The sequence below is a fragment of the Carassius auratus genome, chromosome 30 (genome assembly GCF_003368295.1).
Source record: "Carassius auratus strain Wakin chromosome 30, ASM336829v1, whole genome shotgun sequence".
In the NCBI taxonomy this organism is placed as follows: Eukaryota; Metazoa; Chordata; class Actinopteri; order Cypriniformes; family Cyprinidae; genus Carassius; species Carassius auratus.
This window is the reverse complement of record NC_039272.1, coordinates 14,279,520-14,294,266: the sequence shown is the minus strand read 5'-3', so window position 1 is coordinate 14,294,266 and position 14,747 is coordinate 14,279,520. Positions and strand designations below refer to the sequence as shown.

At 38.3% G+C, this 14,747-nt stretch overlaps 1 protein-coding gene across 36 annotated transcripts in view; it reads left to right on the top strand.

The window, feature by feature from the left end:
- Window positions 1-14,135, top strand: part of cacna1ba (calcium channel, voltage-dependent, N type, alpha 1B subunit, a) — a 96,408-nt gene extending 82,273 nt beyond the window's left edge. For 17 of the 36 annotated variants that reach the window (XM_026211559.1, XM_026211535.1, XM_026211528.1 and 14 more), the window contains 12 exons: window positions 1,104-1,231; window positions 2,388-2,484; window positions 5,053-5,158; window positions 5,767-5,874; window positions 6,108-6,235; window positions 6,332-6,471; window positions 6,578-6,704; window positions 6,794-6,904; window positions 9,383-9,421; window positions 10,083-10,293; window positions 11,391-11,593; window positions 12,867-14,135. In XM_026211559.1, coding sequence (XP_026067344.1) covers window positions 1,104-1,231; window positions 2,388-2,484; window positions 5,053-5,158; window positions 5,767-5,874; window positions 6,108-6,235; window positions 6,332-6,471; window positions 6,578-6,704; window positions 6,794-6,904; window positions 9,383-9,421; window positions 10,083-10,293; window positions 11,391-11,593; window positions 12,867-13,397 — 1,929 coding nt within the window. In that variant the 3' untranslated portion in view covers window positions 13,398-14,135. Of the gene's footprint in view, window positions 1-1,103; window positions 1,232-1,562; window positions 1,660-2,387; window positions 2,485-5,052; window positions 5,159-5,766; window positions 5,875-6,107; window positions 6,236-6,331; window positions 6,472-6,577; window positions 6,705-6,793; window positions 6,905-9,382; window positions 9,422-10,082; window positions 10,294-11,390; window positions 11,594-12,866 lie in introns of all 36 variants that reach the window. The other 19 variants (XM_026211547.1, XM_026211557.1, XM_026211554.1 and 16 more) reach the window with 4 other exon arrangements.
- The last annotated feature ends 612 nt before the right edge of the window (window positions 14,136-14,747 follow it).

Below are 14,747 nucleotides of genomic sequence, written 5' to 3'. Positions count from 1 at the left end.
AACACGAATGCATTTACAAACAGCTGGCATCTACCTCCGAAAGCAATGACTGCATTTATTGTTTCGTCAGCTCACTCCAAGGCGCAAGTCATTTATCATACATGAAAATGATTATATTCAATGGCTTCTCCTAGTTTTCTTAGTGATATTTAGTGCCAGTTTACCAGGAAGTGACTGTTTTGTTCTCTTTGATTTGTTGGACGGAAACGGTGCTTTATTTGCAAATGGTTTATGCAATATTCCAGTCTTGCGCGTAAGTTTAATTTAAATCTTTGGATGGAAACACAGCTACTGAAGAATGACATCAAATTCTACTGCCACAAAAATGCTTGTTTATGTTAAATCCTACTAATTGTGATGCTGAAATATTCCATTGTGTTTGGAATAGGGCTGGGTAGTGATGTAGATTTCCTGATTCTGATTTACAAGCTCTTATTTGATTCCTATTCAGTGTGCTGTAATTTAATTTGGAATAAATGGGCTTTTTTAACTAATCAGTCAGTCACATACACAACAGCAATGATGAAACACAAACACAATGCACAATAAAATGCCACTGCTGTCTGCTAATGACAAAATTGTCTCTTCTAATGCTGTAAATAATTTTTACATCTCACTACACTTTTTTTCTCATAGACTTCCATTCATATGCATAGAAATTCATAAGAAGTTTGAAAAATATTTTTGTGAAAAAACGTTTAGTGTGACCACTACTCTCAAGGTCATAACAGTCATTTGGTTTTTTCATTATAAAGAATTAGTTTATGAGACCAATTTGATCATAAATTGGTCACGTTGTATGTTATTTTTGCATGCAGCCCACCCAAACAACTCAATAGAAAGACATTTATATGTAGTCTTCACATTTAATGTACATACTGCAAACTCAAATTTACAACTGAGGTAAAATATTTTATTGATTCTAATTATTTATTTTGCCATGGTGCTGATGATGAGGCTTTCACTTTTTTTAAGACCGTGATTAATCAGAAAATCTATATTTTTACCCAGCCCTATTTTACCCTGATTAATGCCATACTCACAACAGATAGTTTTTCCTGCTCCATGACCTTCAGATTCTTTTCTCCCACCACTTTCTCCAGATGTTGAACCTGTTTGTGGCTGTCATTATGGACAACTTTGAATATCTGACACGCGACTCCTCCATCTTGGGCCCTCACCACCTGGATGAGTTTATCCGAGTGTGGGCAGAGTATGACCCAGCCGCATGGTATGTTTCAGCCTGCACTCCCCTGCCAGATGGAGACCTACGCTTGTGATAAATATAGTAACTGAGTTTGGCAACAGTTGAGAGAAGGAAAGTCATTCTGTTAGGACTCAAAGGCCTTCTCAGGTTAGACCACATAAAAAAGAGAGAGAAATGCCGAATATTCCCTATGATAATGTGTGATTGAAGATCTCCCACACAGTGCCCGTAAGAATTGTGGTCTGGATGTGAATGGGATCTTGCACTCCTATCCGCGTCCATTCTTTCCAAAACACAAATGTGCTCTCCAAGCTTTCTTCATGTATCTGTCATGTTTTGCTTGTTCTTTCCACAGCGGACGGATTTCCTATAAGGATATGTACAATTTGTTGCGAATTATCTCGCCCCCCCTTGGCTTAGGGAAGAACTGCCCTAATAGGGTAGCATACAAGGTTTGCAACCCAAGCAACTTCTTCCACTTGTGTGGCCTCTGTGTGCAAAAGCCCAGAGACCCAAACTTGAATGGCTGTGCTCAAATGACTTGCCTACACACAAGCACTTGCCCCACCAGATTTGACTGGCTTTGGTTAATGATGCTGGATGGGAAACAAAGATTTCAAGGCCACATATCAAGCTAAAACCTCCTTTTATGACACTTATGTTCACAATTCAGGGCACTAATGTTACATTATCAACCAATATTGTCACATTTACAAGTCAACCTCATAGCTATTATTTGTATATGTATATAAGCTTTCAAATGAAATAGAACAGAACAGAAACTGGCGTTGAAATCTTTGTTTCCGTGCACTGAAAGAGGAAACTCCCCCTGATGTCTCAGCATGCAGATGCAGACATCTTCCAAACAATGCAGCCATTCTGTCACCATCCACTCCTCGTGTCATCTCACTCACCTCTTCCATCTCTCCTTATCAGGGATCAACTTTCTCACCTCTGACCTCTAACCTTTGGGATCCATCTCTGACCCTGCCAGGCCAGGATGGCATCCCTGTCCATGACACTCTTGGAAATCTAATTAACAAAAGATTTCTGTTTTTTGTCGTCTGTTGTTTTTGTCTGTTTTTTTTTTTTTGTCCGTCTTGTTCTGTTTCTCTTTCCGTCTCTCTAACCCCCATCCTTTTCTTTATTTTGGGTTTTTTGCCTTATCTGCACTGTGAAGTGGCCGTATCAAGTACCTCGATATGTATGAGATGCTGCTCCACATGTCCCCACCTTTAGGTTTGGGAAAGCAATGCCCTCCACGAATCGCCTACAAGGTAGCTCAACTTCACATGCCCCCTCTCCCTGCCCTGCTCGTACTGTCTTCCCATTGGCTTATTCTTCAGCCAATCTCTGTGCTCTTGCAGTGTTTCCCCTGTTTTGTTTTGTTTTTTAACTGTTTTTGTTTCTCCCCACGCTCTAATATTTTTGGTGTAGTCCCTCTCCCTTTTTATTCGAGTTTACCCCTCCACTTCCTTTTTAATCTAGGGATGGTCACAGAATAATGATGAGTATGACTGCAGAACTTTAGTTTATTTAATGTTTAACTACAACCCACATTCAGTGGAAATACATGCCTATTTTGACACATCATGCACTTTTTGGGACACTACCAAAGCTGAATGTCCAGTGAGTGACTTTAAAACTCAGTTTTATGCAAAACAGTTAATGTTTATCTAACAATGCTTTATTAAGTGATATAAACATACTGGTGAGTGGTAATCTATCGCGTTTGAAAATAACATACCACCAATGCAAAACCCTAACTCATAATGATACAACACATTTTCTGAAGCAACCATGCCATTTTAGCTTGCAGTACTGCAAGTCTATGAGCTCTTTTTTTTTTGTGACCCATATTTCATATGAATCCTCCATATTGAAAATGCAACACTGTACCAGGTGAGCCAGTGAGCAAGTTTACTAAATCAAAAAGTCATGCATATGGAGCTGGTTATATTATGTAAATGTCAAAATGTATTAGTCTATAAATCATGCATTAGGTTAAAAGTGTTTTGAGGCCATGACGGGGTATTGGGTAAGGAAACTTGCAAAAAAATAAGTCTTTATTAATCGATAACCTGCCCCATAATAATTATTTGTGTTAAAACGTATAAAAGTTGTTTTACTGCCACTAGTGTTAAATTTAGCTGGAAATGGCTGCAAATTGTTTGTGTATACAGTAGGAAAATACTTTGAACTTGAAGCAAAAATGTAGGTAGAAGCATGTATTTCCATTGGGTCTATGTTGTTTAATTTGTAATGAAAATGAGGCTTAAATCTAAATTTTTATCTGTGGTCATACTTCATGTGTATAAAGTTTTCCCCATATGTTGCATTGTGTAAGGGTTGTGCACAACATTATAAAAGCGATTTTCTGTACTACTCATGCAAAATAGTTTCTGTAAACTATGCGGGTTCTATGTCTTTGGGATTTACTTGAAGGCCCCAAATCCAGCTCAAAAACCGGTTTATGTTATATTAGAATAGAAGAGGTCCCCTCTCTCACCCTTGTTTCATGGAGCAGTGTGTGTGTAACCTAAGTTGCTTTCAGTCATGAGAACTTTGCACTTGAACTCTCTCTTCCTGTCTTGGCGGTCTTTCACTTATTCTCCTCGTCTTGCTTGTGCTGTCTGTCTCTCATCCACTTGACCATTTCCTCTCTCTTTTCTTTGTCCTGTATTCTTTTCTGTCTTTCTCTTTGTCTGCAGTACGTAAGAATGTATGTCTGTTTGAGAATGTCCACCTATTTTATATATATATTTTTTTCATTTTGATTAGTTTTTCTTGCACTGCTACTGCGAGTAAATGTATGCACTCTTTGCTAAGGGGAGCTCAACTCTTTACTATTAATCACTGTAAACCATACTGTACATCTGTACATCCTGTGATACAACTGAGTTGTCATGTTTAAAGGTGCACTCTGTTATTCTCCACTTAAAAACCATGCAGAAATTAATAGAGAAATATGTTTGAAATCGTGCAGTCACTCTAATAAAAAAGCCTTATGAGGGTTTTTTTTTAGATTTTATTTCTGTAACACCCATAACTGACTGCTAGTAGACTATCTCTGTGAATGCATAATAAAAGATTTTTATTTATTTTTGTGCGGCAAGATCCACACCACTATGTGTCAGTAAAAAGTAAGTACAAAACAGCTGCATTTTCTGGTGCAATATTAGCAAAAAAAAAAAGAGTGCACCTTTAAAGGTGAAGTTTGTAATTTCGAAGACTCTTACACAGTTGATATTTTAGACATGATTTTTACTAATTTTACAAAGCTGTCATCAGAATGATTCAGTTGAAAGTCGCCAATGTGTTTAACATTGTTTCAGCTCTAAAAAGCCACTTCTGGTCACCATTTGAAACGGTTAAATCTAAAAGCAGCTGTTTGCTGCAATTTTATTGATTTGTAACACTGAGTCGAGCTCCCATGTTCTCTGAAGCCCCTCATGGTTATGTGTACATGCTTTTCTCCACTCTCAAGTCGGTGTCGGTTTATCACCAGTGCACTTTGGTTGCGGATTGTAGCATATAGCAGTGAATGTGAATGTTCGATTCTGTAAGTTCCTATTCTCTATGTGAACAAAACTGTTTGTGTGCTTGAAACGCTAAGATTAGAACAGCATGCTACCTTTTTGAATTACCAAACTGATCCAATATATGTATATAGCTTGATTTCTAGAATGCATGAATTGAATCAATAGAAAGATATAAAATAATCAAGTCTAATCTCAGATGCACACAAACTGTTTTGTTTGAGTTTTTGGGTTGTTCTGGATGATGCTGATTTTGAGATGTGTTTTTACTCCACTAATAATCCTCATGAACCCCCCCCCATGCAGCGGCTGGTGAAAATGAACATGCCCATTGCAGATGACAACAGTGTGCACTTCACCTCCACCCTGATGGCTCTGATCCGCACAGCCCTGGAGATCAAACTGGCTTCTGGTCAGTCCGGTGCTCTTATTCATTGTCTGAATGATTGTGTAATTATTGTATAGATCAGCATTTAGATAATTGCCCCACCTTCCCTCTCTTTTTAAAATCCATCTTTCTCTTTTCCAAATAACTCCAAATCTGATTAATGCCTAATGGAGAGATTTACTCACATACTCAGTGTGATCTTTTCTGTTGCTGCTGACAGTGCCATTTCCACTTTTCAGAGCAGTGTGTGTGGGATGCTGTGTGAAGCATCTGTTTGGCACCGGATGGGTTTTTCTAGCTTCATTTTCACAGTTTTGCCTTGCGATGCATTGATCTAAATTCACTAAACTTAAATAATATATTAGTAATTTTATATTATTATTATTTTGATAACAGGAGATTACATAGTTTCTCTAGCTTCACTAAATTCTTCCAGCTCTTCAAGCAAAAAGTGTTCGCCTTTGCATTGATCTAAATTTAGGAACTTATAATTATATTACGGGAAATAAAAAGAGAAATGTTTAAAATGTTTATAAAACACCAAAATAATTAGACTTAACTGAATTGTGTGAATGCATAAGATATAGTTCTAATTAGCCTCTATCTTTATTTGTTCATGAATATCTCCACAGGCATGGTGGCCCAACGCTTGTCAGATGCCGAACTGAAGAAGGAGCTCGCTACAGTCTGGCCAAACCTGTCTCAGAAGACTATGGACCTGCTGGTCACGCCGCACAAACGTAAACACATTATGAATCATCACCCATGAGATCCTTTCTTTCCTTTGCTACAGAAATACTTGCATCCACATACTGTATTACAAGACTAACACTGAAGTACAGCCTCATGCTTAAAGAATTATATTAAAAGAACCTAATTAATTTCACATGTGCAAAGATCTCCAAATAGAATACACAGCGACATCTCGTGGTCACCAGTGGAAAATAACTAAGGTGCATTTGTCTCTTTGCAGCCAATGAGCTTACAGTGGGGAAGGTATATGCGGCTCTTATGATTTTTGACTATTACAAGCAAAACAGAGCCAAAAGGCTTCAGATGCAGCAACAGCAGCAGAGAGAACAGGCAGGAACTGGATCTCAGGTAATTTCTACACTAATTTCAAATGTAAGCCTTTAGATATATTTTTTAAAAGTTCATATAAAGACGTGAATGTGTTTTGATTCTCTCTGTTTGAAGAATAAAGTCAGAGCTCTTCTAGAGCCTATTCTCCCACTGACCCACATGCAAGATCAGGCTGTGAACAGTGTAGATTCGGCCTCAGAGTTTCAAGCTCAGACCAGACCCAGCTCCACCACGCTCAACAATGGACGCACACAGTAAGCACAGAATCCTTGCTGCATTCATATTCAGTGCACACTTGAAGTAATCTCTTTGTCATGGCATATGCATCTACTCTAATATGTTTTCAAAATTCATGCCCAGTCTTGATAACACAATAAAGGGATCTTCATCCTGGGCCTCGGAGAAGTCCAAGGAGGTCCCACGACCTAAACGACGGCCAATGTCCAGAGGTCAATCAGAGGATGCCTCAAATGAAAACACTGCCCAGGTGCTGTACATAAAAATTCGGACTCTTTCTGACACATGCTATGTCATTCTTTAATGCATATTTAATCTCTTATTGTGTGTGTTTAATAGGAGTCAGTAGAAATGAGGAAGATGGAGAACAGTGCCAACACAGTGACCTCTGGCAGCCTTGAAGGCCAAGGACGTGCCGTATCCATGCCAAAACTCAACGCAGAGATGCAGGTATACTGAATCAGTGTTTTTCACTAAAAACTTTGTGTCTTACTCTAAATTCTACACACAAACACACACACATTCATATACAGTACATACAATGTATTGGAGCAGTAGAGGTAAAATTGCTTTGTTTGCTGTGGAGTCAAGAAATCTGTAAGTATGATTATATGATTACTAATTGTCACATTTTATTATTGGGTGTTTCAACATATAAATGTTTTACCAACTAAGAAGATCAGCGCTTTTAGAGTTTCATCCCCTATCTGATGTGAGCAGAAGTATTGGAACGGTTGCCTCACAGGTCTTTCTAAGTGTTCAGCTGTGTTGCATTAATTCTTCAGATGTTTAAAAGCAGGGAATGTGTCGTATCAGTTAGATCAATTCTGCTTAACTTCTGCATTCTGAGTGTTGCATTCGATGACAAACCAGGATGAAGACGAGGGAGCTGACTCTAGAGAAAAGCAAGCAATTTGGAAGCTTTGGTGCTTCAAATGGCACAGCAGGCTCAATGACAAGACTAACCGCTGTTTAATACCTCCATTGTGGAGGGAGAAGGTTTATTAGGCATTTGTTAGCAGTGCTAAACTCGAGCTAAAAAACTTCTCTTTTATGCCTTTTCTTCTTCAACAAGTCACCCCCATAGGTTTTCTTGTGAATGTGGTGTGATGGTTTTCTAACAGCGACTGCATTTATATGCTGTGGGCAGGCCCACGTTGTCACGTATATTGGCCTTTCAGGTGTGAATATAGGCAGATGGGGCAAGAGCACGATATTCCATAGTCATGTGTTGTACTGAGTGAACCGACTGAATGGGATCAGCTAAAATAAGTGGAAGCAGATAACATTGGAAACCTTGCACATTCAATTTACAAATGGCCACACACACTATTACATTCAAAATAGGGTGAATATTGAAGAAAACATTGCATGTATATGTATTGTTTCATTGTTTTTGCATGCCAAGTCTAATGAAAATAGGGCGTTTGTCCTATTCTAGAGCACAGGGGAAGTAAAACATAATACAATTAGTCTTTGGTAGGTTGCCAGATCTTCACCCTGGATCAGTTTTCAGCTTGTGTGGGCTAAGAGGAAGTGAAATCAAGCTCATAAGCTGAATAAGCAGACTCAATAAAATAGGTTGAGATTATTTCATGATTACTTTGAGATGGATTTAAAAATACTAAATACTAAATACTTAAAAAATACTGGTTTGAATACCGAATGGTATTCTTCTGTTTTTAGTTTAAATGTAATTTGCACAGAACCGACTAAACGGTTAATGCATTTCACTAATGGATTGTGTTGTTTTGGGATCTCAGTATGTGAGAACAACTGAGACGTTGGGAAAATAAATCTAAAATCATCTGACTATGAAATTCACATTCCATTTGGACTCCGCAAAAGACAATCCATCCATTAAGCCTCATCAGGATATTCCTCCTATCAAATCACACCTATCCCACACCTCTCTAGTGCTAATGGGCTGCTCAGGCTCACTGAGTGCTTCTATTTCACTCCCAAATTTGATTCCCATCCAAAACCAAATCTCTTTAAAGTGCTGGACTAACCGATAAGAGAAATATGATGCTTAATGTAACGTTTCAGCACCTGCTAATATGTCCAAATCCCTCTTATTTCTGTGGGGGAAATCCCTTCACCATTGGCACCTGGCCACCTCCAGTCCTTCTGCTCAATGGATGAAAATAGAGCCAAATTACAGCCTCAAATCGAGATTTATTTAAACCACAACCCAGAAACTCTCCAAAACTATGATATGGGGAAGATCTGCAAAGACATTTTGATTGACAAGTGTGCCTTAAGAAATGACTTGTGTTTGTTATGGATGACAAGGAGGATGTAGGATTCCTAGGGAAGGTTAAATGGATAGTTCACCCAAAATCAGACATCAGTGGTTCAACCCTAAATTTTTGAAGCAACGATAATACATTTCATGCACAAAAAACAAAAATAATACCACAACGTGTTTTTTTTTCTTTATGCACAAAAAGTATTTTTGTAGCTTCATAAAAGATAAGAAACATTTAACAATGTCCTTACTATCTTTCTGGGCCTTGAGTGTGGTAGTTGCACTGGTGTTCAGAAAGCTCTTGGATTTCACCAAAATATCTAAATATGTGTTTTGAATATGAATGAAGGTCTCACTGGTTTGGAACAACATGAGGGTGAGTAATTAATGACAGAATTGTCATTTTGGGTAAACTATCCATTTAAGTTGATCCACTGCAAAAGGCGACAAAAAAAAAAAAAAAAAAAAAAAAAATGCAACACATGCAACAGTGTTACAGGTGAAGTATGTAATATATACACCACTAGTCTAAGTATATGAAATCACTATAAATAGTATCTTGCGCAATTACTTTTAATGTTTCTTTAAAGTGCATTATCATGAAAATTATTTATTTCCCTCTCTCCATGTCTTCCCTGCCTTTCACTTCTATTTTGTCCTCTGACATGCTTCATCAGAGGAGTCATTCCCGTCATTCACCTGGGACTTTACTGGAAGTAAGAACAACTTTTTGTATCCCGTTTTCTAAGAATACATTCTTGGCTTGACACAAGGATCTCCGTCAGTGGGGCATCAGCACACTTCTGAGAGGGTCTCAAAATTATTTAAATTGTTTTGAAATAATACAAAACAACAATATAACCAACAATGTTGAGAACCCCTGAGCTGAACTATGTTACTGGTTACAGTAAGTCCCAGGTCTGTCTGTCCTCCGTGTCAGTAAGAATCTGAGGATTAGCAGCTTGTTGTACTGCAAAACATGAAATCAAAGGAAGTCTAGTACAGCGACTTCAGAGCCAATGACCTTTGATCATTTCAGACAGATTCAGAGGCACACCATTACAATGCACCTGTGGATGGGAGCATAAATTGAGGGTCTAAGACCAAAATGAGTGTTTCCTCAAACAGGATTAGCTAAACTGCTACAGATGTTACATTGCCTCTAATACTTTGATATCATAATGATCTCTTAGACTGTTACTGCGGTCTGGAGTTCATCCCTGCATTAATGCATCTGAGAAAAAATGGATGTTTAGCATACAAGGCAGTGTTATTATAGGCAATTTCAGTACAGCATTCCTTGTAATATTCCAAGATAACAATGTCCAAAAGCATTCATCTGACTTTATGTAACCACCACCTTGTTTTCTTTCTCAGACCATTCCCGATTCCCCCATGAGACGCTCTGCGTCCACTTTTGCACCACAGCGCCCTCAGGAGGTGAATCTGAATGACTACACTTTGGCGAAACCTGTTCAAGAACGACATCACCACCATCACCATCATCACCGATGCCATCATCGTAGGGACAAAGACAAGAAACAGAGATCTCTGGACAGGTCGCCCACGGGACAACACAAAGCCACAGGTAAATATACTTCCTTTAGATCCCTGTAAAATACACTTAAAAAATAGCTGCATGAAAGTAAAGAAGCACAATGTTTTATATGTTGATTTCTCTATAGATTTTTAGTTACATTGGTTGAACTGATTCTAAAACCAGACGGGATCAGGTTGTGTTGAGGATCAGTGAAGTGCAGAAGCAGGACCTGGTGTGAGAGCGTCCGGCTGCAGCTGGCCTCTATTAGACAGATAAAAGGGACTGACAGACGTGCAGACCCATGACCTGATAATTTATGGTTACCTCTCAGCAGGCCAATTGAGAACAGGGAAGAAAAATTCAGACGGTCAGGTTTTTGACTGGAGCCTGTTGAGGAATGTGAAAATCCAGAGGAGAGGGAGACTGGAAGAGATGGATCTGCCACAGCAGGGATCAATAGCTCAAGAAATCCTGTTGTTTTGTTTTATTTTTCCTTTAATTTTCAAAAAAAAAAAAAAGACAAAAAGCAGGAGGAGGGAAAAAAATCTTGACCTTTTCTTAAGTGTGGCACAAATAATTATACTTGATTTTAAAATAGGAAAAAAAAATTCTCCGTTGTTTAAACAGAAGCATTTAAGTTCTTACTACATTTTTTTTAAAGAAAATATTTATTATTTTATTATTATATTTTGCTTTTCTACGCTACAAGAGATTTTCTTCTTGTTTCATAGCTAAAATAACAATAAAAAAGTATATAAAAAAAACTATCTGAACAATTTAGATATCAAAATATTTTACTTGATTTCCAGTACAAATATTATACATATACAAATATTATAATAAGCAAAAATTATATTAAGACTAATTTTAATTAATAATTTAATATTTACCTTATTTACCTTTATTTACATGTTTTTCTTTAAGCATAAACATAATTTTGTAGTCAAGACAACAAAAAATAAGTAATTTAATAATAATAATAATAATAATAATAATAATAATTTAAAAACAATCAATCACAGTTTTGCTTTTCAAGTAAATTTGTCTAAAGGTAAGATTAAAGTACGGCTTAAGAAAAGTCTTTGTTGCAGTGCGTGTTTTAATGGTTTGTCTTTCTGTCCCTCATGTTTTTGGTTGGTTCTCAGGCACAGCAGCTGACCCTGTAGAGGAGAGGTCACATGACAGAGGTCGTTCCCATGAGCGGAAGCATCATTCGTCTTCAGCGGAGAAGCAGCGGTATTACTCATGTGATCGCTACGGCAGTCGGGAACACTGTCCCAGCAAGTCTGCCGTGGCAAGCTGTGCCACCTCGCCCAGCGAGACCCAGGAGGCCAGTCTCAACAAGCAGGTGGGATGAGGTTGTCAAGACAGGACAGGGACATGTGTTAAAATGAAAGGCTAGGTCAGAAGTTAAAGACTGGATAATGACCAGGGATAAAGAGTTTGATCTAATGAAAAACATGTTAGGGATTTGAGACAAGGTACAAATTAAATAGTTATGAAGGAAGAAATCTGTGGAAAGTGCCAAGATGTATTAAACAGTAATAAAGATAATGTTCTGAGTTAAACACAGGTTATGCTCTATGGTCTATGACATATTTGTCCCTCAAAAAAAGCAGTACATTTACAATGGAAACCAATAAGACTTTTAAAATGCACACAGTTTAACATATTTAAGACTTAAATAAAATGATAATTAATTATAATTATATAATAATATAGTGTATGTTATATATTATTAACCTTTCTCATTAATGTTTTAACTGTAACTGCATTAATGTCAAAGTGTTTATTGTCTGTACAAAGTTTAAAGTTAAAAACCTAGTTTAAAACCTAGAAATAAGTTATCCACTTTATTTTTTAACACAGAAGTAAGCTATTTCCTGTGAACGCACGAGACTTATGGTTCATTAGCCACTATAGGTAAATACCTAGCAACTACAGTATTTGCGGTAGAAACCAGTGTGTTTTACAATTGTAAATCAAAAATGTATTACATTTTTATACATTTTTAATGGAAAAAAACAATGTTGCATTGTTTTCCTTGTCTAATAACGGATTTGTCTAAAATTACAATCAACAGTTTAGAATCGTATCAGTTGTATTTTAGGGATTTCGTCTGTTTAAAGTCAGTTTTGCGGTTACATATTTTTCAGATGTTTAAGCAGAGAATTTGCATAGTACAGAATCCTCTGCACAGACTTCTGTGGGACCAGTCACACAGAAATGCAGTAAAGTGCTAACCATTCCTACTTAAGCCATTAAGATATTGAGATACCGTTGAGGTCTACAATTTGTGATATAACCATCATAAATGAAAAAGTGTCTCTTCTCTACGGTTGTAGTGCAACCACTCATAGGCTTTCACTTCTCTTTCCACTCTTCTTCCACACCATTTCTCTGTGCATTTGTCCGTCTTTTCTTTCTTTGTCTTCACTGTCATCTTCACTCTCTCCTTTCTTTTTGGCTTTCGGTTTTTTTGTCCTGTTCATCGTCCATCTTTTTCCGCTGTCTCGTCCTTTCCTTCCTTCCTTCTTTGGCCCCTGGTCCCTGTCTAACCTTTTGGGCATTTCCCCCTCATCGTTTTATTGTTTTGATTTGCTTGTTTAATTTTCATCTAGGGCAGTGGGTGGGCTAAGGGGAGCCCGGTGTTGTTGACCTCAGGGGCGAGCACTCCGAGCCGTGGGCGCAGACAGCTGCCCCAGACCCCCCTTACTCCTCGTCCCTCCGTGACCTACAGGACTGCCAACTCCTCCCCTGTGCAATTTCTGGGCACACAGGCCGGCTTGCTTTCCCCGAGTCCCGGCAGGCTGAGCCGCGGTCTGTCCGAGCACAACGCCCTCTTACACAGCGGCTCCATCTCCAGCTCGCCGGCCCCCGTCAGTCGCATTAACTCAGAACCCTTCTTGGGGCCCCCGGACCACCCTGCCGGCCTCCAGTTTGAAGCCTTCGCCGTCTTCCAAGAGGATCCGAGCCCTCAGACGGGCCGTTTTGCCCAGACTGTAGGGATGCCCATTGTGGTGATTCCCCCACCTCCCCAACAACAGTTCCGCAGAGTTCCCAATGGATACCACTTCATCACGGGCCCCGGGGCCAGCAGAGGAAGGGCAAGGCAGTACTACCCAGAGGCAGAGATGGACGACTGGTGCTAGCATGGCTTTAATTTACACACACATACAGACGATATTTTTGTTTTCCAATCATGATGAGTTTTATCATCTCTTATTTTGCAGGTGGTTATAAATGCAGTAATACATGTATTTAATTTTTTTTCAATGTCTAAAGGATAAAACATACATGTATGCTTACAAAGCAGCAGATGTGGGATAAAAAGACTCAAACCCACCTGACTTTGATGTATTTCAGTCAGGCTAAATGGTTTAATGGGTGTGGTCTTTTTAAAAACACTTAAGATTGACAGTTTAGGTGAAAACACATGGGCTTTTTCTAAATCTTTGCCTTTTTTAGGGGCAAAAGATGCCAAATTGTGCTTGTGTAACCTGGGAAAAGAGTAACCCCAGTGTAGACCACAACGGGCGTCTGGCCAGTTTCCCTCAAAGCCAGCCTCTGAGACGCACCCTTGATGCAAATATTCCCATGAAAATGTTATCTTGGGATTATAGATGTACCTTTTTAGGAGCGAAAGTTTACAGAAGTGGCTGGAAATGCAAGAAACATTGTTTTATTCGGCCCTATCTCCCTCTAAGAGAATTCCACGTTATTTCACACTGTTGCGAAAGCAGATTGTACATTATGCTGCTGATGTCCATTCCTCGCACACGTCACTATTTGTGAAACCTTTGACAACCATAATGTACTTTGTTTTATATCAAATTGTAGATATTTTATCTATTCATTATGTGCTTTTTTTGTATTGTAAAGATGGACGTTTTTACGTAAATCGCTTACGGCTTCACCATACTGTCAGGTCTATCGATTCTTCTTGACTGCTCCAGATGTCATTTACAAAGTGCCTAACCTTTTGAATACATTGTAGTAGTGATGCAACCTCAGCCTTTTTTAGTGCATCCACACTTGAGAGAGTGAACTGAACAAGCTCTAAGGGTTAAATGGAACTACAAGGTGTTACGAATGCAGGCCTTAATTCAGAAGATACAGTACCACATTAGGTTTTTGAATGGAAATGACAGTATGATTGTTTTTGTTGTTGTTGTTTTTAATTCTTGTCTCCTTTTTTGTACAATTTTAGTACTGAATGGAATATTGAAAAATTCCACCACTAAAAACAAATGTTAGTATGGAGTACCTATTAAAAAAACTGCAGTAGTTGTGTATTTGTCCTGACGGGGACTTAATAACCACAGTTATAAAATTGCATGTTAAAAAAAGTCTTAAATTCTTGATTGACCATGGTTTAGCAACCAATATTTACAGTGTATATTTCCTGTTCTAAAGAAGATGCTCAGACTGCATTTCTATTTGCCTTCTCTGTTTGATCCTTTGTATGGTTGGATGCAAGAACTGAAAAACTGTCACAAAGG